The sequence below is a fragment of the Protopterus annectens genome, chromosome 5.part0 (assembly GCF_019279795.1).
Source record: "Protopterus annectens isolate FY-2018-M chromosome 5.part0, PAN1.0, whole genome shotgun sequence".
NCBI classification, from domain to species: Eukaryota; Metazoa; Chordata; order Ceratodontiformes; family Protopteridae; genus Protopterus; species Protopterus annectens.
Genome location: NC_056735.1, coordinates 289,483,740 through 289,506,945, shown reverse-complemented (window position 1 = coordinate 289,506,945; position 23,206 = coordinate 289,483,740). Strand labels below are relative to the sequence as shown.

Below are 23,206 nucleotides of genomic sequence, written 5' to 3'. Positions count from 1 at the left end.
AAAAGGTTTCATCACACAGCTTGGAAAGTGGATGCTCTTTCTTTCAGTTGGAAAAATCTTCATGTGTATGCCTTTCCACCTCTGCCTCTTCTCCCAAAGGTACTCCTAAAGGTCAGACAAGACAAGCCAAGGATGATTTTAATAGCTCCAGATTGGCCTCGGCAACACTGGTACCCATTACTGAGGAGTCTGGTAAGGAAGCCTCCATGGCCTTTACCTTTGATTCCACACCTATTGTCTCAGAGGGACGGTCATCTACTCAATGTCAAGCTTCACTCTCTTCATCTAACAGCCTGGCATATTCTGTTTTGAAACACAGCAGGTCTCAACTTCCTCAACAAGTTTTGAATGTGATTATGGAAGCCAGAAGACCTAGTACAAGGAAAGAAAATGGAAGAGATTTTTATTTTGGAGTGCAGCAAAGAATTTGGAGATTTCTGAGCCTAATTTGAGTGTGGCTCTTCAATATCTTACTGAGTTATTGGACAAAGGTTTGTCTGTCTCTTCCATTAAGATTCATGCTGCAGCAATTTCAGCTCACTATGATTGTGACCCACCATTGTTTTCGCATCCTTTGTTCAAGCAATTTCTTAGAGGGGCAAAGAATATAAGACCCCACGTAGAGCTCCTACTCCTGCTTGGGATCTCAATTTTGTGTTGGAGAAACTTACTCTACAACCTTTTGAGCTACTGCTGACTTGAAATACTTGTCATGGAAGACTGCTTTTTGTTGGCCATTACTTCTGCAAGAAGGGTTTCTGAATTGCAGGCCCTTATAGAGCCTTTTTGATTTTCCATAAGGATAGGGTATCATTATGCCTAAGGTGGTTTCTAGTGTGGCTCTAAACCAAACTATTCATTTGCCTGCTTTCTATGCAGATCCCCAAAATAAGGGGGAAAAGATTTTGCACACTTTAGATGTACACAGGCAGTTGCTACTATTTGAGCAGGACTAAGGATTTTAGGCAGTCTCAGCAGTTGTTTATTTCTTTTGCTTTGAGTTCTCAGGGCAAGCCTGTGTCAAAACAAACTATTTCTAAGTGGATTGGGTTTTGCATTGCATTTTGTTATTCCCATCATGGCAAGGAGATTCCAGCTGGGATTAGGCCTCATTCCACTAGGGCTACTGCCACTTCAACAGCATTTCTAAGGGAGTGGCAACTAAGGATAAAGCATTACCACCTTCCTCTCTACTCTAAATCTAGGGCTGGTTTTGCCACAGCTATTTTGCAAGGCATGTTGACAGCTCCCCTTACCTCTGCTTTGGGATTCGACTGCAGCAATGTGGAATGAAGAACATAGTACAGTTTTGTACCTACCATAAATGTACTGTGTTTAGGGGTGGTTGTGTGGGTGAGGTTATACTCTTGTAATTTTATATATATTGTACATATTTTTGGTGCAGGAGTGTTTGGTGTTTTGGTTTTGGCCTTATCTTTTAGGGTCTGGATCTCGAACATCTACATTTATGGTAGGTACAAAACTGTACTTTTCTATCTACACAGAACAAAAGAGAAGAAAGTTCAACAGTTTTCTTTGCACGTAATTGGACGAGCCAGTTACAAAGATGGTTGACAGATTGCATTTCATTTATCTATATTAAACTGAAATTTCCCTTATTAAAGCCCTTAAAGGCTCACTCAACCAGATCTATGGCAACTTCTGTTTTTCTGGTCTAGAGTTTCTATGGATGAAATGTGCGGCAGCAACTTGGTAGTCCTCTTTTTTTTTTTTTTTTTTATCACTTATTACAAATTAGATCTGGTCTCGAGGGGAAGAGCTGCCTTTGGCTCAGCCTTACTTGGGAATATCTTTAGTTCACCTGGGAATTTGGGTAGCAGGGGAAATTGACATCAGATAAAAAAAAAAGTTATGTACTCACCATAATGTTGCACCTGTGTTGTCCATTTTCGTTCTTCAACCCCTCACTCACCATTCTTAATGTCTGACTTCTGGAGGAATTAGACACTTTAAGGACACTTATGTCCTTTTGTGTTTACCTCCAGTTATGGCACATGATTAATAGTCTTGTCAAGCTGAAGGCAAGATCTAAGAGTTGTTGGGATGGTGTATTATGGGTAGGGAAGGAGCTTGAGAGTTTGTTTGGAGGCCACAAGCTAGCGGAGTCTGATTAGAGGATCAAATCCGATCCCATTGTTTGAGGAAGAATAAAGGTGGATAACAGATGGAACGTCATGGTGATTACATAACTTTTCTTTGAATGTTATGCTTCATTTTTTAATTTGTTTTAAAAGAATAACTATATTTACTTGTGTTTACAGGTAAGGGAGGTAAAAATCGACGACGAGGTAAGAATGAAAACGAGTCTGAGAAGAGAGAACTTGTATTTAAAGAAGACGGACAAGGTAAGTGAGAGCTTAGGGTGGTTTTCTGAAATTTGACTTTAGCATTGTGTTTAACACTGTCTAGAATGTCAGATTTTTTTTTGAACGTCCTGAATTTGAAATAAAAGTTGAGTGACAGCAGATGAGTCCTGGTTTCACAAACCCCAAGTAAACCCCATCATTTATTTGTCTTTTGTCTGTAGATGATGTACATTTAAAAAATGTAAATGACACCCACATTAGTTTCAACATAGTTTTCCACAAAAGCAGAATGGAAAACTGGATGTTCCTCGTGTTTTCCACAAAAGCAGAATGGAAAACTGGATGTTCTTTGTTTCACTGTTGCAATCATTACATTTGAGTTATTTGCCTGCAGGTAGCCCTCAGCCGGCCTGAATATCAAAGTCTTGGGTCCTGCATCAGATGTGGTCTCTTCCATGACGCCAGGTACTCGGGGGGGGGGGGGGGGTTATAACTTTCAGGCGATGCCATTATATCTGCTTTTCTTTCCGTGCAGAAGCGGTTCGCAAGTGCCGGTCGGCCGCAGCCTGAAATTTTCATTTTTCGAGTTTCAAACCTGAAGTCTTCTAAAGCTAAGTACCCCATTGGGGATTCTTTTTTTTCTTGCTCTAACCAATGTTGGAAAAAGTTTAACAATTGTCTTGTCTGTGGAAGGCAAATACCTCAGAGATTTTCATTCTTGCTGCATCACCTGTTTAGGCCCAGACCAAGATGTTCCTCACTGTCAGTTTTGTGCCTTGTTTAACGCCCGAACTATTCGTCGTCAGGCTATCTTTGTTGCTAAATTCTTTTGCTCTCGTTCTCAGTTTTCCAAAATGGCTTCGGTAAGCCAGCCGACTGCCGATCTTCAGAAAAAAAGTAAGGATAAAGACAGACCGCATAGGTCCAAAACTGCAGACTATGCTTCTGTTAAGCTAGTTACCAGTCTGCCAGTACTCGGTGAGGTGCTTTTGCAGCCCCGGATACCCACTTCAGATTCGCAGGCCTCTGCTGAGACTCATTTGGAGTCCGGTATGCAGCGAGATGCTTCTTGAATTATGGAAGCTGCAGATGTCTCTACCTTGGATGGGTCCAGAGCCGCTGTGCAGGCACTGGCTTCTGAGGGTGTATTCCAACCTTCCGATGTTCGTATTAAACCTACTACTTCGTTTCAGACTAAAACGATCGAGTTTCTCAGGCCCAAAGTTCGTACTATGCCTAGAAAACAGCCCAAAGCGCATGCTCAAGCTCCCATGCCACCGAAACAAATGGTTATAATGGCTGTAGACCTTATAACTCTAATCAGGGGAAGCCAGCCTTCCCCCTCTAAAAGAGAAAATTGATTTCCCTTCTGATTCAATAGACCATGGGTCCGATGACTCTTCCTCTAATTACCAGGACATACCCTTATCTACCTATGAGGATTCAGATGCAGAGGATTCCATTCCCTCTGCCTCCCCTCCAGAGGACTTTTCTTTTGGCGAAACCTTGCATACCTTAAGAGAGCACTTCCACTGGGAATGCCAAGACTACCCACAGTCCAAGAAGAGAATTTTTAGACTTTCCTCAGCACAGGCCTCTAGCTTTACCCCCTGTCCTGTATATTGTAGGTGATGTTTTCATGGAATCCAGTCTTACTCCTGATACTTTACCTCTAGCTCCTAGAAAGCCTGACAGGTACTATAGGATACCTGACTCTCTCAAATTTCTCTGAGAATCCCACTGCAGATCCAGAGACCATTTCCCAGGGACCTAAAGGTATTAAGGCTACTACAGCCAAAAATCATACCCTTTTGGACAGGGATCAGAGAGCAAGGTGATTTCAAAGTAAACCATTTCCAAATGGATAACACACTGCATCTATTTCTGATAGATGCACCTTTGAAAACCTACCCCACAGGGGATCAGAACTCATTCCACTAGGGCTACCTCAACCTCTACAGCATTTATCAGGGGAGTCCCTACCAGGGACATCCTGGAGTTTTGTACACTCCTTCACCAATCATTGTCACTTACCTGTCTTTTCTAAATCCAAAACTGGATTTGCCACAGCAGTCTTACAAGGCTTGCTAGCCAACCCTACTATTTCTTGACTGCCTCCACCCTTCCTCAGCTTTGGGAATCAACCCAAGTGTGAAGACTGCAACAGTGAAATACGAAGAGCATAGTACAGGTCTGTACACTTACCATAAATGTAGATGTTCGAGTGTATTCACTGTTGCAGTCCTGGTTACCCTCCCTCCAGCCCCCTGACTCTTCTATGCTTTCTACCTATTCTCCTTTTGGCCATATCTTGTGGCTATGGTATTTACTTTTTACTGGAGGTGTTCCATACCATGTAATTGCTTCCTATTTTGGGGCCTTCTGACATCTGGGGCAAGAAAAACTGATGTAATGGCATCTGCTGCATGTTTTATACCCCTGATGACCTAATGTCATGGAAGAGGCGACAGCATCCGACGCAGAAATTCCAAGACTCTGGTATTCGGGCCGACTGAGGGCTTCCTGCAGGCAGATAACCCAAGTGTGATGACTGCAACAGTGAATACACTCTAACATCTACATTTATGGTAAGTGTACGCAACTGTACTTTGCATTGTTTCGAATATCCATAGACAAGCTTTTATCTTAAGACTGAAGAATTTCGAAAGTCTGATCTGCTTTTTGTAGCCTTCTCTTAAGCCAGAAAAGGTTTGGCAGCTACCAAGGTATGTATTTCCCATTTGATTGTTAGCTGTATTTCCTTCATTTATGACAGCAGGCACATCAATCTTTCCAAACCAATTAAAGCTCACTGTACTAGGTCTGTGACTGCTACTTCCACTTTTCCGACTAAACTTTCATTGGATGACATGTGCGCTGCCGCTACTTCGTGTAATCCTCACACCTTTGTTACGCATTATAAGTTGGACTTGATATCTAGGAACAGGGCTTCCATTGGTTCCACTGCGCTCCGGTATAGCCTTCCCGGAGACCTCTCGGGATTCGTAGTAGCTAGGGACTCTGACCCATCCGTGATGAATAATGACATGGATAGCATCAGATAAAGAGCTATGTAATTACCATAACTTGTAATCTGCTATCCAGTATAGTTATTCATCACATTCCCAACCACCTTCTCCCTGCCTTCTGGAAATCTGGCAGGTATTGGAGGGTTGTCTTCCTTTGTGGACCTGTTTAGTATTATAGGCAGTCCTGACTGCTGTTTTTCTTGTCCAGCAAACTCTATCTGAGGTTGTAGTTCAGCAAGGGATCATGGGAAGGGAAGGAGATTGAGCTCTGATCTGTCCTTCAGTTGCAGGCTCTGATCCAAGACCCATCTGTGATGAATAATGACACTGGATAGCACAAATTCCAAGTTAAGGTAAGTACATAACTCCCCCTCCCCAAAGGCAAGCACATGCCAGCTGTCGAGCCTCAAAACCCCCAGAGAAGCATACTGTTCGGCAGCAGTAAAGTTCTGAAGGTCTTTTTGCCCTAACTTGTCCATCTGATGTTGTCAGTCTTCATTCAGTCATGACAGTTGGTTCTCTGTTCCGTCCTCTGAACCAGCTCAGCCATTGTAACAAGCATGTGCCAGCCAGAAACTCTTGAGCTAAGGCTACCCATAGTGCCTCTTCCCTTTAGATCTTGTTTGCCATGTATAGTTTCAAGACGTTTCAGGCCATTCTCTCAAGCTAAGTGTCTACTTTTCTGTATATTTCTCAATATTTTTTTCTCTTATAGCTACCTTCTAATATTTCTTGGTCTGTTTATATTACATTACCACAGTAGTGTGTGAGTGCTGTTTTACCTATTTTTTTTATTTCTTCCTTACTGTAGTTGATTTAGGCCCCTCCCTTCATCTCTGATAACTCTTAAATACCATTGTTGGTATTCTTTCCCCTTTTTTCTTTTCCCATCTCGGTATTTCTCTTGCTGCCATTGTTGGTACAGTTAAAAAAAGGTATAACTGGGTTTAAGCATTGTGAGAAATGTGGCAGAAAGATGCCCATCTCCAATGGGCATCTTTCCTATGTTTATTGTTTGGGGTGCCTCTCTTACTAATTCAGCCTCCGTGTGAGCTCTGTAAGGGTTTCAGTGCCTGGACCCTTGCAGACCGTCGAAACAAGTTGATTCTAAAGGGGTTGTTAAAAACACCCTTTCAGAGGCTTTGTCTGAGGCGGAGGTGTTCAAACCTCCTAAAAAAAGAAGCAAAAAAGAGGCCAGCATCTCCTCAATCTCAGGAACCAAAATTGTCCAAAGGCCAGGTTTTCATGGAACCAAAGTCTAAATTGAGATGCACATCAACAACAGTCTCTGCACCGGAGTCTACTACCCCTTCCCCGGTGCCATCTATTTTCATGGAACTGACTAAAGTTACCACGGTACTGACCCCTTCCATGGTATCTCAGACCCTCTTGGCACCAATAGTAGTTTCCCCTGTAAAACGGTCCACCCCCCACAACACAAGCTTTTGGTCAACCGATCACTGTGCCAAAGGTCGAATCCCTAGCCAGGACTCTATTCCCCATCTATTGACCCCTTTGTTGGTCATCAGCTCAGTCCCTTTATTGATTGCCCGGAATCTCCCTCTGGGATGTCCATTTGTTCCACCAGGAGCCTTTCTGAGCTTGATGCAGTTAGATTGGTGGATCAGCTCTTGGCCAGAGGTATTCAACCATGTGTAGGATCGCTCTCCCACCAGAAGCTGAGGTTTTTTCTCCACTGACTCCAACTTGTATTCCTCCTTCAACCTCCCCGTAGGATTTGGAGCCCTCAACACAGACACCTTCTGGTGCCTACTTCAGTACCGATGGTAGAGCTTACCTTGATTCCAAAACCCACTCTGTGGACCTTGGCTCAGTTGGAGCCGACCCACCCATGAGACAGCGTCTTGGCTGCTGGTTCCAGAATCCCTAGTACAGCACCGTTTTTTTTTTTCCATGGTGCCGTCTAAGGTTCTGGTGGCTTTGACAGTTCTGAGTTCTCTCATGACTCCTCCTCTGGAGGTGGGCTGTTTGGCTCTGAAGCTCTTTCTCTGTTTTGGGCTTCCATCCTTCTTCAGGTGAGCCTGCCTTTCAGATTATGGAGAGCGCTTGCCTCAGCAGGCTCACAGTTTGCACCCTCTACGTCGGAATGTCATGTATATGTCCTCTAGCTCGCAGCTGTCAGTCTACTACATTGGTGCAGTGGGCACGGGAGCAGCAAGACACCCTACCACAGATTAACCCCCTCTGTGGACTCAGACCTTCCCCCTGATGAGTCACCCCGTAAAAGATTGTGCAAGAGGAAGCATGTTGATTCTCAGGAAGAATCTCACTGAGGATACAGAATACAATGAAGGGGAAGGGTCCCCACGGTCGCCCCCTGAAGATGTCTCTCTTGGGGACATCCTAGAAATCTTAAAGCAGAGGGGTGACTTGGAAGCCCACCAGCCCTTTCTCCGAGGAATCTGTCATTTTGCAGGCTTTCTGATGTCCTTCAAGAATGCAACTGCAGTCATAACATGTGGGTTGTCCTGCCTCAGGCAGCCCTCTGTCGGCCGGATTCCAAAGTCTGGGTCCGACGTCGGCTGATGTCGCATTTCTCTCCGTCAGAGCGGCTGGAGTACATAAGCATCAGCCGATGCCATTTTCTTCAGTCTTTCTTGCCGCGCGGTGCCCAAAGCAGAAGCAGTTCGCAAGTGCCGGTCGGTCAGCTCCTGTATTCTACGATACCGAAGTCATCAAAAAAGCTAAGTACCCCGTTGGGGACCTTTTCTTGCCTCAGCCGATGTCAGAAATTACTGAAAAAGTTAACAATTGTCTTTTTTGTGGTAAACAAATACCTCATAAGGATTTCCACTCTTACTGCCTCCCTTGCCTGGGCCCAGACCACGACGTCTCGGCCTGTGTAGCCTGTGCTCGCTTCAACAAGCGCACTCAGGCGCCGGGCGGAGTTCGCTGAAGATTTTTTCGGCGATAAATTTGCTTACACCATGCCGTCGGATTTTCCGACATCGCAAACTCCCAAAAAACGAAAAGACTGGGACCGACATCCTCGGCCCGTGTCTACCACCGACTCCACGCCAAAACCTAGCACGAGTGCTCCGGTTCCCTCTGAGACTGTCTCTCCACCGCTCCGAACCGAAGACACCGTATTACCGACGACTCCGATTCCAGACATTACTCCGACGCCAGTTATAGATTTTCCTCCGGATACCAAAACCGAGGAAATGCCCGAGACCATTGCTGTAGACAAGGTCACTCCTGCACGTGGAGCTGCCAGGCCTCCTATGGCCATGTCTGTTAAGGCCTACACTAGGGCTAAGGCAGCCAGCAAAACAAAGCATATTACTTCTAAATCCTTACCTCAGCCGACTCCAGAGGCACAAATTATGTCCATGGCTGCTGATTTAATTTCCATGATAAGAGGTTCACAGGCCCATCCTGAGAGAGCATCCCAGCCTCCTCCTGATAAAAGGCCCCGGGTTGAACCCTCTGACCCTACCCCTTCAGATGAAGACTCTGAGGGCTCTGTCCACTCTGATAGCCAGGAAGAGCTCTTCCAGACCTATGGGGACTCTGATGCAGAAGATTCCATCCCTTCGGCCTCCCCTCCTGAGGATATTTCTTTTGGGGAAGTTCTGCACACCATGAGGGAACATTTCAAGTGGCAAGGACAGGAATATTCTGATTCTAGGAAACTCCTTAGGACTTTCTTTAAGAAGCCTCAACACAGGCCCTTAGCTATTCCTCCTGTACTTGATGTTCTGGATGATTTGTATTCTGACTCTAGTGCTACCCCTGATTCTCTTCCTCCTGCTCCAGCCAAGCCAGACAGGTATTACAGGGTCCCAGAAACTCATTCCCATTTATTCAGGGCCCATACTGTTGATTTGGAAACTATTTCACAGGGGCCTAAAGGAGTTTCAGCCTCCACCTCAAAAAATCCTTTGCCCTCCAACAGGGAAGCGAGGTCATTAGAGAGATGGGGCAAAAAGGTTTACACATCCTCTACCTTATCTATGAGAGCTTTAAATTGCCTTTTTCATATGTTACAATATCAGGATTTTCTCTTAGAAGATTTACAAAAAACATTAGCTTCTCCTGACCCTTTAGACAAGAAGACTTTGCAGGAAGCTGTACATAGCACTCAGCAAGTAAGCAATCACTTCCTGCAGTGTGGATATGATGCACTGGAAGCTTCATGTAGGGCAGCTATGACAGGGGCAGTGATTCGTAGACATGCTTGGTTAAAAGATCAACCTCTACCAGATCATGTAAAAACAAAGCTTCTGGATGCACCTTTGGAAAAGAACAAGCTTTTTGGTACAAATGCTAAGGATGTGTTAAAGACCATCGAAGAAAAAGCAAAATCAGTTCAGACTGTGAAAGATTTCCTCCAGGTTCAACCCCCCCAGGTTCAGTAGGAATTGGCCTTCAAAAAACTGGTCCTTTCCTAATCCAGAAAAGTTTCAAAGGGTAAGAACAGACGTGGCCGAGGAAGTGGCCAATACAGAGGCCCTTACAGGGGACGACAATGGCAGACAGGAAACCAAAGAAGTGATGCAGGGGTTTCACCTGCCCAACAACCACAAACTCAATGACTTTCCTCTACTACCGCCTACCAGGGAACAACTAGAAGCTCCCTTACCAGGGAACAACTAGAAGCTCCCTTACCAGGGAACAACTAGAAGCTCCCTTGGGCGGGAAATTATCTCTGTTTGCAGAAAACTGGCACAGACTGACAAAAGACAAATGGATTTTGGACATTATAGACCGAGGGTACAGGTTTCATTTTCATACCTTACCAAGAAAACAAGGCATGCCAAACCTACCACAAAATCAGAGGGCAGAGGCTATCAAGCAAATCACTCTGCTGACTCGAATGAAAGCAATAGAAAGAGTTCCACAACAAGAACAAGACCAGGGGTTTTACTCAAGACTGTTCCTTGTTCCAAGAAAAGAATCTCAATGGAGACCAATACTGGACTTGTCCGCATTAAACACCTTTCTCATGGTTCCAAAGTTTAAAATGCTGACTCTACAGCAGCTCCTTCCCATGCTGGGCAAGGAGTCGTGGCTGATTACTCTGGACCTCAAGGAGGCATACCTGCATGTCCCTATCAGACACAGCTGCAGAAGATACCTCAGATTTCTTGCAGGGCCAGAGCATTATCAATTCTCAGCATTGCCATTTGGCTTGTCTACTGCGCCCAGAGTATTTACAAAATGCCTGGCTTCAGTGATTGCTCATTGCAGGCTCCAGGGAATACAAATTTACCCGTACCTGGACGACTGCCTCATTCAAGCGGACGACAAATTGACCTTGACAAAAAACCTGGATTATGTCATATGATTACTTCAAGCTCTGGGATACACAGTCAACTTCCAAAAGTCAAGACTGCAGCCATCCCAGCAAATAATCTTCTTAGGAGCCAAACTAGACACAGCCTCTCAGATGGCTTAGCTGACAGAAGACAAGCAAGAGAAGTTAACTCCTTACTTCAAAGGTTTAGCAAAACTCACCCAGATGACTGCAAGGAGATTCCTACAGGCCCTGGGTTACATGGCATCCTGCATTCTACTGGTTCCATTAGCAAAATTACACATGAGAAAGCTTCAATGGTACCTAAAAAGCATTTGGTCTCAACACAGCAACAACTTGGAGACAATCATACCACTCATTCCATGCCTACAAAAGGAATTCCTATGGTGGGCCTCGGTGAGCCAGGAAAACACAGGTATGTCATTCAAAAAACCACAGATAACACAGACCATGACTACAGACGCCTCAGACCTTGGATGGGGGGGGCGCACATGGAAGGCAGGTGTATACAAGGACAATGGTCTCCAAAGGAAACACATCTGCATATAAACCAAAAGGAAATGCTGGCAGTAATGCATGCCATCGAGGCGTTTCAACACCAACTCCAGCAAGGCCATTTAATGATACGGACAGACAACACCACTGTAATGTGGTACATAAACAAGCAGGGGGGGTGGTACATAAACAAGCAGGGGGGCACCCACTCTTATCCCCTTTGCAGACTGACAATGCAGCTTTGGGAAAAATCACTGAGCCTAAACATCCAGTTACAATCCCAGTTTGTTCCAGGAAAAGACAATGTGTTGGCGGACAGCCTAAGCAGGAATTTCACAGATCCACACGAGTGGAGGCTTCAGACAACTCACTTCGACATGGGGCAAGCCAGAAGTGGACCAAGCCAGAAGTGGACCTATTTGCCTCTCACCTCAACCATCTTCTACCAAAATTTTGCACAAGGACATACCATCCAAAAGCTTGGAAGACAGATGCCCTCTCATTCAACTGGAACTCCCTGGCAATCTATGCATTCCCACCTCTGCCACTGATGACCTCAGTATTACTAAAGATCAAAGCAGAGAAGCCCAAGGGAGTCATAATAGCTCCGGATTGGCCAAGACAACACTGGTACCCACTACTACGGAGCATATGTCACACCAGGAGGCGGGCCCTCCCTCAGTGGCCTCTACTTTTGACTCAACACAATTTCAAAACACTGCATCCAAATCTTCAGACATTGCAGCTAACAGCCTGGGAGATCCCATAAATAACTTCAGCTTATCTCTCTCCAAGGAAGTTCAGCGGATACTAACAGAGGCTCGAAGACCATCCACCAGAAAGGTTTACCTAGCAAAGTGGAAAAGATTCAGCAATTGGAATACCAGCAAGGGACATGATGCATCATTGTTGAACATCCCACTCATCTTGGAATATTTGGCAGATATGTTAAAGAACGGCCTCTCATATTCTTCCATAAAGATACATGCATCTGCTATTTCAGCTAGATACAACTCTGATCCTCCTGTTTTCTCTCACTCCTTACTAAGACAGTTCCTCAGGGGAATCAAGAACATTAAGCCGCCAAGAAAGGCCCCAGTGCCAGCCTGGGACCTCAATTTTGTCTTAGAAAAACTGACTCTACCTCCTTTTGAGCCAGCAGCTTCAGTTGACTTGCAATTTCTCTCATGGAAGACAGCTTTCCTGTTGGCAATTACCTCAGCAAGAAGGGTTTCGGAGCTACAGGCCCTAATGGCAATACCACCCTTTATTATTTTCCACAGAGACAGGGTTTCATTAAGGACCAACCCTACTTTTATGCCAAAGGTGGTATCTAGGGTTTCTCTAAATCAAGCCATTCATCTGCCTGCTTTCTTCCCCAATCCTGAGAATAAGGGGGAAAGACTTTTGCATACCTTGGACATTCACCGACAACTTCGATACTACCTGGACAGAACCAAGGCCAGCAGGAAGTCTGAACAACTTTTTGTAGCTTACGCCCCTGCAGTCCAAGGAAAAGCAATTTCAAAACAGACTATTTCTAAATGGATTGGACATTGCATCAGATTCTGTTATTCCTTTCATGGAAAGACTGTTCCAGCAAATGTCAGACCACATTCCACCAGAGCTACAGCCACCTCTACAGTATTTTTAAGAGGGGTGCCTACCAAGGACATTCTAGAAGCTGCAACATGGAGCTCCGTGCATACATTCTCCAAACACTACAATCTCCCTCTATATTCCAGATCCAGAGCAGGCTTTGCTTCGGCAGTCCTGCAGGGTTTGATTGCCACACCATCTCTTTCCTAGAGCATACCTCCTCCCCCAGCTAAGCTATGGTATTCTACCCACATGTTATGACTGCAGTTGCATTCTTGAAGGACATAGTACAGTTTTGTACCTACCATAAATGTAGATGTCCGATAGACATGCAACTGCAGTCTGATTTTCCCTCCCTCCATACCCCTCTATGCCTAGGGTCCACTCCTATCCCTGTTTTTCTTAGCTGGGGATATCTGTTATGGTGTATTTGTTTTATTGCTCATTTATTTGTTTGGTATCCTGTTTTTGTCTTCCAGTTTAATTACAGCCTTCCTTGGAGGGCACCTGGCATCTGGGGCAAGAAACACTGAAGAAAATGGCGTCGGCTGATGCTTATGTACTCCAGCCGCTCTGACGGAGAGAAATGCAACATCAGCTGACGACGGACCCAGACTTTGGAATCCGGCCGACTGAGGGCTGCCTGAGGCAGGGCAACCCACATGTTATGACTGCAGTTGCATGTCTATCGGACATCTACATTTATGGTAGGTACAAAACTGTACTTTTCTGACCACCTTCCTGGGTGACCCTGCCTGCAGGTGAGTTAGTTAAGCTCATACGTGCAGTGTGTTTGGAAGGCCCCTAACAGTATTGAGCCAATTCCCCAGAGATGTGGCAAAATACTTCCTCCCCCAGAGGATCATCCCCACTGGTCCAAAGGTTTAGTGGTAGATGCTATGGTGGCGGCGGCGGCCATGAAGAAGGAACTCTGAGGACAGTCCTACTGTTTATCCTCCAAACCGAGCGTCTCTGATGGCCAGATTAGGGAAGTAGGTTTATGCTTCAATGACCTTTGCTATACGGTCATTGAATTATTTGGCCCATTTCACCTGTCTTCAAAGGGACCTGATCACTGAACTCATAGTAACCCTAGCAGGAACAGTGTCTGGCGAAATACGTGATAAGGGTGCCTCCCAGCTTGCAACCCTAGAATTCTTCTCTAACTCATCCATGCGGTTGATTGCGCATACAACCAAAGGGAGGCCAGAGCAGTGGGTGCAGGTGTTTTCATGAAATGTCACTCTGGATGCACGTGTGACTTTGCAGAACCTTCAAGTCTTCCTTCATCAGTGTTCCCATTGATGCTTCCTCACTGTTTGGCCCAAAAGTTAGACACATTAGCCAGGTGTGAAAAGGACAAAAAAAACCTTTCTGCTGTGGGTGTACGTTTTTCCACTCTTCAGTGACCCCATTCCAGGAATAGGAGGAGTGAAAAGATGTGGCTCAGGAAGTCCCAAGGGCCTTTTTGGGACACGTGGTGAGTTTTCCCCCCTGAGACAGATATGGGAACTCATCAGGAAGATGCCCCTTCTGTGGCAAGATGGGGCCCATGTAACCAGGGTTCCAGAGTTTTTCACTGGGCAAGCCCATCCGCGCTCTTGAGGAGCGGCCCGATTGCTTACCTCTGGAGGCATTCGGGTGAAGATTCTCTGCACCACTTAGCTTGGCATTCAATAACATCAGATTTCTGGGTGCAGTCAATTACCAAAGGGTAATTAATCCCCTTTTATCTTTATCCAAGGCCACAAAGGCAAATCCCCGACGTTCCACCCTGTCAGAGGGACACAGCAGCTCAAGAAATTCGAAAGCTTCTCGAGAAAAGTCATCCAAACAGTCCCACTAGACCAAGTAGGATCCGTATTTTACTTAAGATTCTTTAGTGCCAAAAAGACGGGACTGGAGGCCAATTCTAGACCTCAGTATCATGAATCCTTCCTTTTCTGGAGAAAGACGAGTGGATGTGCTCTAGATCTTCAGGATGCATATTATCACATAAAAATGGACAAGCACTCCAGAAGAAATTACCTCTTCCGGCTGGGAGCCACTCGTTGCCAGTTTTGTGCACTGCCCTTTGGTCTCACCACAGCACCCAGGGTGTTCACCAAATGCATGGCAGTGCAGTGGTAGCAGCTCATCTGAGGTTGCAAGGTTTCCGGGTGTTTCCATATTTAGATTGTTGGCTCCTTACTGCCCCGCCAGGCATCTACTGCTTCACGCCTTATGCTACATTCTGGAACTGGCAGAATTCTTAGACATTTCAGTAAACAAAAGTCAAAACTGGCACCCACTCAAACCATAGAATTCATTGGAGCGACATTCGACACAAGATCCCCTGTGGTTGCTCTCTCTTCACAGATTACAAAGGTTAAGGTCACAGCTCCAAGTGATACTGAAGACATAGTCCCAGATCGCTTAGTCTTACAACTATTAGGGTCAGTGACAGCGACAATCACCCTAGTTCCCCTGGCGAGATTCCACGAGGCTGCTTCAGTGGCTCCTAGAGTCACTGTGGTCTGTTAACACACCCCCATGTCTTATCCAGTCTGCTTAAATCAATGCAAGCAGGATCTGAATTAGTGGATGAAGCCTGAAGCGAAGTTATGGAGTCGCCCTTTTTCACCCCCTCAGCCCAAGGCTGTAGTGACCATGGATGCATCCCTGATTGGTGGCATTTTCAGGGAAAGACCGTCCAGGGCACTTGGTCGACCTTCGAGACCAATTTGCATATCAACGTCCTAGAACTGAGAGCAGTGCTTTGTGTTGCAAGCATTCCAATCTGCCCTTCCATCTGGGACAATTGCTATCCAATCAGACAACACGTCTGTCTGGTACATCAGCAAACGGGGAGGAACCAGAGCCTATCAGTTATGTTGGGAAGCCCTGAGAGAATGGCAATGGGTGATCAGCTTCAACCACTTTCTGATAGCAACGCACATTTCTGGGAATTCTAACGTGATTGCGGACAAACTGAGCACATGCTTTCTCCTGCCTCACGAGTGGTCTTTCAATCCCATAGTAGCGACTGAGCTCTTTCATTGTTTGGGTCAACCTTGCTGCAGTCTGTTTGGGTCTTCTACGAACCACAAATTTAGCAACTACTTTGCCCTAATCCTCCTTTGGGGGAAGTCCCGGAGAGATGCTCTTCTGCATGATTGGCCTCTGGGACTGCTTTATGCCTTTCCTCCTTTTCCCCCCCAATACCCTAGTTTTTGAAGAAAGAGCAACAGTTGAGAAGCAAAGTGATGCTTATTGCACCCTATTGGTCCTATCAAGTCTGGTTCCCCTTTCTTTGCGTCACCAAGTACAGTCTGTGTACTCTGGACCCAACTCCAGGACTGCTGTATCATCAGTAGGGGCTGAGCCATCCCAACTTACCAAGTCTCAAGCTGTCCGCTTGGTACCTCCACTTCCGGTAATTGCCAGGCAGAATAGTCTTTCTTTCTTTCTCAGTACAAAAGATACTTCTGATTTCCCATAAACAGTCCACCAGGAAACTTTATCTTAGTAAATGGAACAGATTTGTGATCTGGTCTCAAGGAGGAGTTGTTGACCCCTTTTCAGTCTTTATTAATAAGGTGTTTATTTGTCAATTGTACTCCAATCAGGAGCCTCAGCTTCTACTGTCAGAGTTCATTTAGTGACTATTTCAAATTTCCATAATGGATTTGATGATTTTTTCCTTGATCTTAATGCCTCTGCAAAACCGTCCCAAGGGGAGTTATGCATTTAAAGCCACCATCTGATGATAATCTTCCCATTTGTCACTGATGGGTTTGGTTCCAAGCCAGCCTAATACCAAGCTCGGGTACACCAAAAACTCTCGAGCTAAGCTACTACCCACAATGCCCTTTTCCCAGTTACCTCAGATCTCGTTTGCCACGCAGCCATATAGCAGCATTTCACCGAGCTCTCCATCTAAGTCATATTTTTACAAATTTGTGTAATTTGAACCTTTTCTGGTCTAACTCTTTTTCTACCCTATTTATCTAGCTCTACCCATTGGGTATTTCTTATACCATAGTTGGTAATGCGCTCCTACTCTTGTGGTATCGTTTGATACCATCGTTGGCATCTTCCCTTTCGGATTCTTTCCCTCACTTTCTAGCAGTAATTTGTTTTTCTTTTTCTGATTGGATAAGTCTGAAAAAAAAAAAGGGATTTCAGGGTTCAAACTGCTCTTCCTGCAGTGGCAAACTCCCCAGCAGTGACTTACATGATGATTGTGTCTATTGTCTGGGGTTTTCTCACCTCTGTGTGAAACCTCCTTGCCAGATCTGCCTGGGGTTTCTCACCTCTGTGTGAAACCTCCTTGCCAGATTTGCCTGAGTTTTAGTCAGTGGATGCTGAACGAGAGAAAAAATAAACTAATCTTGAAAGGCCTGTTAACCTCACCTTTCTCAGAGGCCCTTTGTGTCTGAGGTCTCAACCTCACCAGTGAAGGACAAAAAACATAACTTCTTCACTGGCTGGTGATAAGGGCAAGTCCAACAAACACAAGGCCCGCAGATCTTCTACCGAACACAAGATTGCTTCCTCGGCTCCGACTATAACTGTTGCTTCTGTTCCGAGCTCAGCTCCAGTTGCTTCTGTATCTGATGATATAGACGTTACAAAAACTTCAACGTCTGCGCCAGTCATAACTACAGTAACAACTACGTCTCTGACCTTGATGTCTTAGATAGTCTTGGCACCAACTTCAGCTTTTACCACACCAAAGGTTGTTCCAACAATCCCTTTGGTGCCGATAACCTTGACTTAGAGTGCCTCCTCTGCACTGAGTCCCTTCTCGACGCCATTGATCCCTCTATTGCCTGTTTCCAAGTTTGTCTTCTGTGCCGACAATTCAAGCACCATGGACCCAGTACTCCCCCCCCCCCCTCATTGGGACTTGTTCTTAGGCCAGACTTGTAGCCCATTTCTGGACCGATCGGACTCCTCTTCGAGAGTGGAAGGTCCACCAGGAGTCTGTCTGAATTCGATGTGGTGCGCCTGCTGGACCAGCTGTTGACAGCCAGAGGGATAAACATTCCTAAGACTTATCCCACTTCGGGGTTTGGGTCTTCGGCTCCCAAGACTCCCACTTATACTCCTCCCTCGGACCCATAGATTCCGAGGCCCATAGCTCCGACGTCCTTGGTGGGAACCCATTCCTCGGCGCCGACTGTGATCCTTAGTGAGTCTTCAAGACCACCCCTTTGGGTTTCGGTTCCATTGGAACCGTCCCTTCAGTTACATGGTTGGGGGGGGTGGAACCCTTGGTTCTGAGCACAATTCCAAGTTTCAGTTCTGTCCTCTGATCTGGTGGCAACTCCTGCCCTGACCTTGCTTGGGGCTCCATCCCCAGGAGCGGGTCTGACAGAGCGGGGTGTGATCCCGGTTCCGAGATTGTCCTACTCTGTTCCGGGCTCCCATTCGTCTTCGGGTGGGCCTGCTTTCTGGGTGATGGAGAGGGTGCTTGCTTCTGGAAGTGCTCCTATGTCGGATCTTGCCCTTGCTCCCTCTGAGCTACAGCTACCACTGGTCACTTTCCCAGGACACAGAGCACAAGCCTTAGGAAACCCCAGTTCAGGGTATTCTTCCTTCACAGTCTTCAGACATCCCCACTGAGGAACCCCCTCGGAAGAAGGCATGCAAGAGGAAACGCCTTGATTCTCTGGAGGAGTCTCTCACAGAGGATACGGACTACGATGATGGGGAAGGGTCCCCACAGTCACCCCTTGACAGTCTCCTTTGGAGATCTCCTGGAAATATTGAAACAGAGGGGTGGCTGGAAGCCCTCTAATCCTTAGGAGTCCTTCCTGCAGGCTTTCTGCTTCTTCTTGGGTGACCCCACCTGCCAACAAGTTAGTCCAGCTCGTCGTGCAGCGTGCGTAGAAGATCCCTGATTCTATTGAGGCCATTTCCTAGAGACCAGCAAGATTCTTTCTCCACCAGAGGAGCATCCCCACTGGTCTAGAGGCTTGCCAGTTGACACTATGGTGGTAGCCGCCACTAAAAAGGACCTTGTGAAGTAAAGTCGCACTGTTCACCCACCCAACAGAGTCCCGGGCTGTGGACGGACTGGGGAAGTGAATTTTTGCTTCAGCGACCTTTTACAGTCAGGTCTCTGAACTACTTGGCACATTTTACGAGGTTCCAAAGGGATCTGATCTCTGAACTTTCTGGAGCCCTCGCTGGTTAAGTGTCTTGACAAGACAAGTTTGCCTCTCAACTTGCTACCCTTGAGTCTATCTCCAACTCGTCCATGAGGTTGCTTTCCCACACAACCGAAGGGGCGGCTAGAGTTGCGGGTGCAGGCATAGTCATGAGGCGTCCTGTCTGGGTGCGCATCTGTGACCTTGCGGACTCAAAGTCCTCCTTTTTGAACGCCCCTATTGAACCATCTTCTGACATATTAGCCATGTGCGAGCAGGACGGGGAAGACCTTTTTTTTTTGTTTTCCAGGACATTAGGAGTGGGAAAATATGGCACAAAAAATCTCATGATCCTTTCTGCAACGCACATGGTGAGGATTCCCCTAGAGGCAGAGGGGGTTCTAGTGGTGGAAGATGCCCCTTTAGGGGCTGAGGTGGTCCCTGAAATCAAGACTCCAGGGATTCTTTCTGTGGGCGGTCTTATCAATGCTCCTGAAGCGTTGCCTAATTGCTTTCCTCTGGAAGCAGTCTGAGCTTTTTTCTCTGCACCAAACTGTCTGGCACTCCATTACAAAAGATAATCATCAGAGGCTATTGCATCCTCTTGACATCACGTCCAAAACCTACAAAGAACCTTCCCCTATGTTCCACCCAGCCAAAGGGAGGAACTGGCTTCAGAAATAAGAAAGCTGTGTCGTCCAACCAGTCCCCCCAGCCCAATGTGGATCCGGTTTTTACCCAAGATTCTTTTTGGTGCCAAGAAAGACCAGGGACTGAAGACCCATTTTGGATCTCTGCCATCTAAAGAAGTCGGTGGTTCAAACCAAATTCTACATGGTCACTATACAATACATTCTCCCTTTTTTTTGGAGGATGTTTGCATGTGCTTGATGGACCTCCGGGATGCATATTACCACATCAAAATGGACAAACACTCCAGGAGTCTCCTTCGCTTCCGGCTAGGAGCCAATCGTTACAGTTCAGAGCCCTGCCATTCGGTCTCTCGATGGCCCCCAGAGTGTTCACAAAATACCTAGCAGTAGTGACAGCTCATCTGAGACTTCAGGGATTCCAGGTGTTTCCATATTTAGACGATTGGCTCCTCTCCACCCCCACCAAGCGTCTCCTGACCATAGACCTCAGTTACACACACTCACTGGCGGAGTCTCTAGGCATCACAATCCATTGGGAAAAATCCATTTTTAATAATCAAGCCTGGTATCTCTACCAGCTCACAGGCTTCAGAGGTCAAGATTGCAAGTACAAGTGATACTCTTGTCAAAGAAAGGTGTCTGTAAGAGAAGTTCTCCAGGCTCTGGGATCTATGGCTGCGGACATTCCGATTGTTCCTCTGGCAAGATTACATATGAGACTGTTAGTGACTGCTTTTGTCCCAGTGGGTGCCAAATCTTCACCCCCTAAACTCACAGATTCTCATTACCAACTCCTGCAAGCAAGATCATCTTTGGTGGATGAGGCCAGATGAAAAACTTTGGTGTCGTCCCTTCCAGATTCCTCAACCCAATGCCACTGTGACCATGGATGCTTCCCTGATAGGGTGGGGGGGGGCTATTTTCAGGGAAAGACGGTCCAAGGCATGTGGCCCAGCTTAGAGGTTAACTTGCATGTCAATGTTCTGGAATTGAGAGCGGTGCTGTTGACATTGCAGGCACTACATCCGCTCCTTCCATCGGGAACGATTGTGATTCAATCAGACAGTATGTTAGTAGTCTGGTACATAAACCAAGGAGGGACCAAATCCTACACCTGTGTCGAGAGGCCATGAGAATTTGGCACTGGGCGATGACTTCCAACCGTTTTCTTATAGCAACGCACATCCCAGGGAGCTCCACCGTGATTGCGGACAGGCTAAGCAGATGCATTCTCCTTCCACACGAGTGGTGTCTCAATCCGAACATGACTGCAGAAATTTTCAGCTGTTGGTGCCAGCTTTGCTGCGATTTCTTTGCTTCCCCTTCAAACAACAAAAATAGCAGCTTCTTTGCCATTTCCCCCCCAGTAGGGGAGTCACCGAGAGACACTGACTCACGATTGGCCCACAGGTCTCCCCTATGATTATCCTCCAATTTCCTTGATACCCCTATTTTTGAAGAAATTCAGTTGAGATGCAAGGTGATCCTCATTGCTCCATTCTGGCCTCGACAAGTGTGGTTCCCCTTCCTCCGGCCTCACCTATTGCAACCTCCATGTGTCCTGGACGCTCGTCGGGACCTCATCTCACCCCTAAGGGTTGACTCTCCCAAATGTGTCCACACTCAAGCTAACAGCCTGGTTTCTCCACTTTCATTAGTCGGCAGGCAACCCTCTCCTCACCTGTTCGATGATATTCTGGCCTCCCCATAAACCATCCACCAGAAAACTCTACAGAGATAAGTGGAAAAGGTTCGCTCTCTGGTCTAAAGAACAGATGTTTGACCCCTTCTCGGCTCCTGTATCTGTTGTACATCAGTACCTTTGAGTTTTTTGAGAATGAAGCATCAACTTCTACTGTTAGTCCACTTGGTAGCCATATCCAATTTTCATAACTGTTGGTCGTTCCACTTGTCTCCACCCTCCTATGCAAGACCTTTGTCAAAGGAGTTTTTCATAGCAGGCCCCCAATCAGGCGGCCGTTAGAGACATGGAATTTCTCTCTGATATTGGTCTCTTTCTTTACCCCTTTTTGAGCCTGTTGCAGAATGTGACCTTAAATTTCTTTCTTGAAAATCTCTGTTTTTGGTGGCTGTCACATCAGCTAGACGGATATCAGAATTACAAGCCTTATGCATCAAGAGTCCCGTATTTAGTCTTTCATAAAGACAGAGTATCTTAGTACTGATCCATCTTTTCTTTTCACAGTGGTTTCTGATTTCTCTGTCAGTCCATTGAGCTCACAGTGTTTTTTTCCAAATTATTCCAATAAAGGAAGAATACTGTCTACATTCTTTGGATATACATAGACAATTAAATTTTTTGCTTGGATAGGACTAAATCTATCCGCAAGTCAGATCAACTTTTCATCTCCTCCTCTGGACCAAAAATGGGATGTGCCATATCAAGTCACTTTATCAAAAATGCTCAGATTGTATTACTTTTTATACTCACAAGTGAATGAACCTAAACCTATCAATATCAAAGCACATTCAACGAGAACCATAGCAACTTCTGTTGCTTTTCACTCCAGAGCTTCTGTGGATGACATTTGCGCAGCAGCCATTTGGGCTAAACCCCATACTTACTTCCATTCATCACATAGCCTAGTATAAACCTATGAACCTATCTGCCCTAAGGCATTTATAAGCCTAGCCCAAAGTTTTGTGGCTTACGCCACCCCTTATGTTAAAAAAAATACTGTGCCCATTAGTTTGTTGTTCCTCTGTCCAGCAGTGACACAGAGATGATTCCCGGGGTAAACCTACGATCTCCCATCCACCAGTCAAGATTTCTCTTGAACAGAGCCATCGAGGTGCTCTGCCTCACATGGACTGGGATTTTATTCCACAGCATAGGGAGTCTCTGGGTGACAAATCTATCCCTTCAGCATGTCCTATTTATATCCGTGCTAAGGTTTAAGTCGCTTGCTCTAGTGGATCTGGTAGATTTGGATTTTTTGAGGTGGAGCATGTCCATTAATTCCGGGTTGGGCATGGCCTTGTATGTCAGGCACAGGTCACCTCTGAGCAGGCGGTATGCGACTGAATAGAGCTGGAATTTCTTCAGTCTGGCAGCATATGACAGATTTTGGAGTCCCTTTATCCTTTTGGTGAGGAACTTTTGGGGTCTCTCCAATTGCTGCAGGTGTCTGGTGAGATACATCCCGAATGGGGCATTGTACTTTATCATTGGTCTGATAAGTGAAGAGTACAGGGGAACAATGACCTCACTTGATGTGGATGTGAATCCCTTCATGATCAGGTGGGCAATGTAGAAGGTCTTTCTAACCACTTTAGCAATGTGAGTGTCAGAAGAAAGGCCACTGTCAACCTGGGTCCCCAGGTCCCTGATAACCTCTTCTGTGCTTAATGGATTGCCACCTATATGGTAGCTTGGGGTTACCTTGTTTTTCCCGAAGGGTATGACTATACATTTTTTGGCATTTAACTTCAGGCCATGGCTCTGGCACCAGTTATCAGTTTCCGTGAGACCCCTCTGAAGGATATCTGTGTCCGATGTACTTTCCACTATGGCACCTAGTTTGCAGTCATCTGCAAACTTTGTCAGCCATAGTCCTCCTATGTTTGCCTGTACTTCTGAGAAGTAGATGCCGAACAACAGGGGGCCAAGGACTGAGCCCTGTGGGACCCCACTTGTGACCGGCTTGGAGTCTGACATGGCGCC

General features: G+C 46.1%; 1 protein-coding gene across 1 annotated transcript in view; it reads left to right on the top strand.

Annotated features, from left to right (window-relative positions):
- Nucleotides 1–23,206, top strand: part of EIF1AX (eukaryotic translation initiation factor 1A X-linked) — a 312,415-nt gene that overhangs the window by 54,115 nt on the left and 235,094 nt on the right. Inside the window, exon 2 of the mRNA XM_044072274.1 lies at nucleotides 2,283–2,366. Coding sequence (XP_043928209.1) covers nucleotides 2,283–2,366 — 84 coding nt within the window. The remainder of the gene's footprint in view (nucleotides 1–2,282; nucleotides 2,367–23,206) is intronic.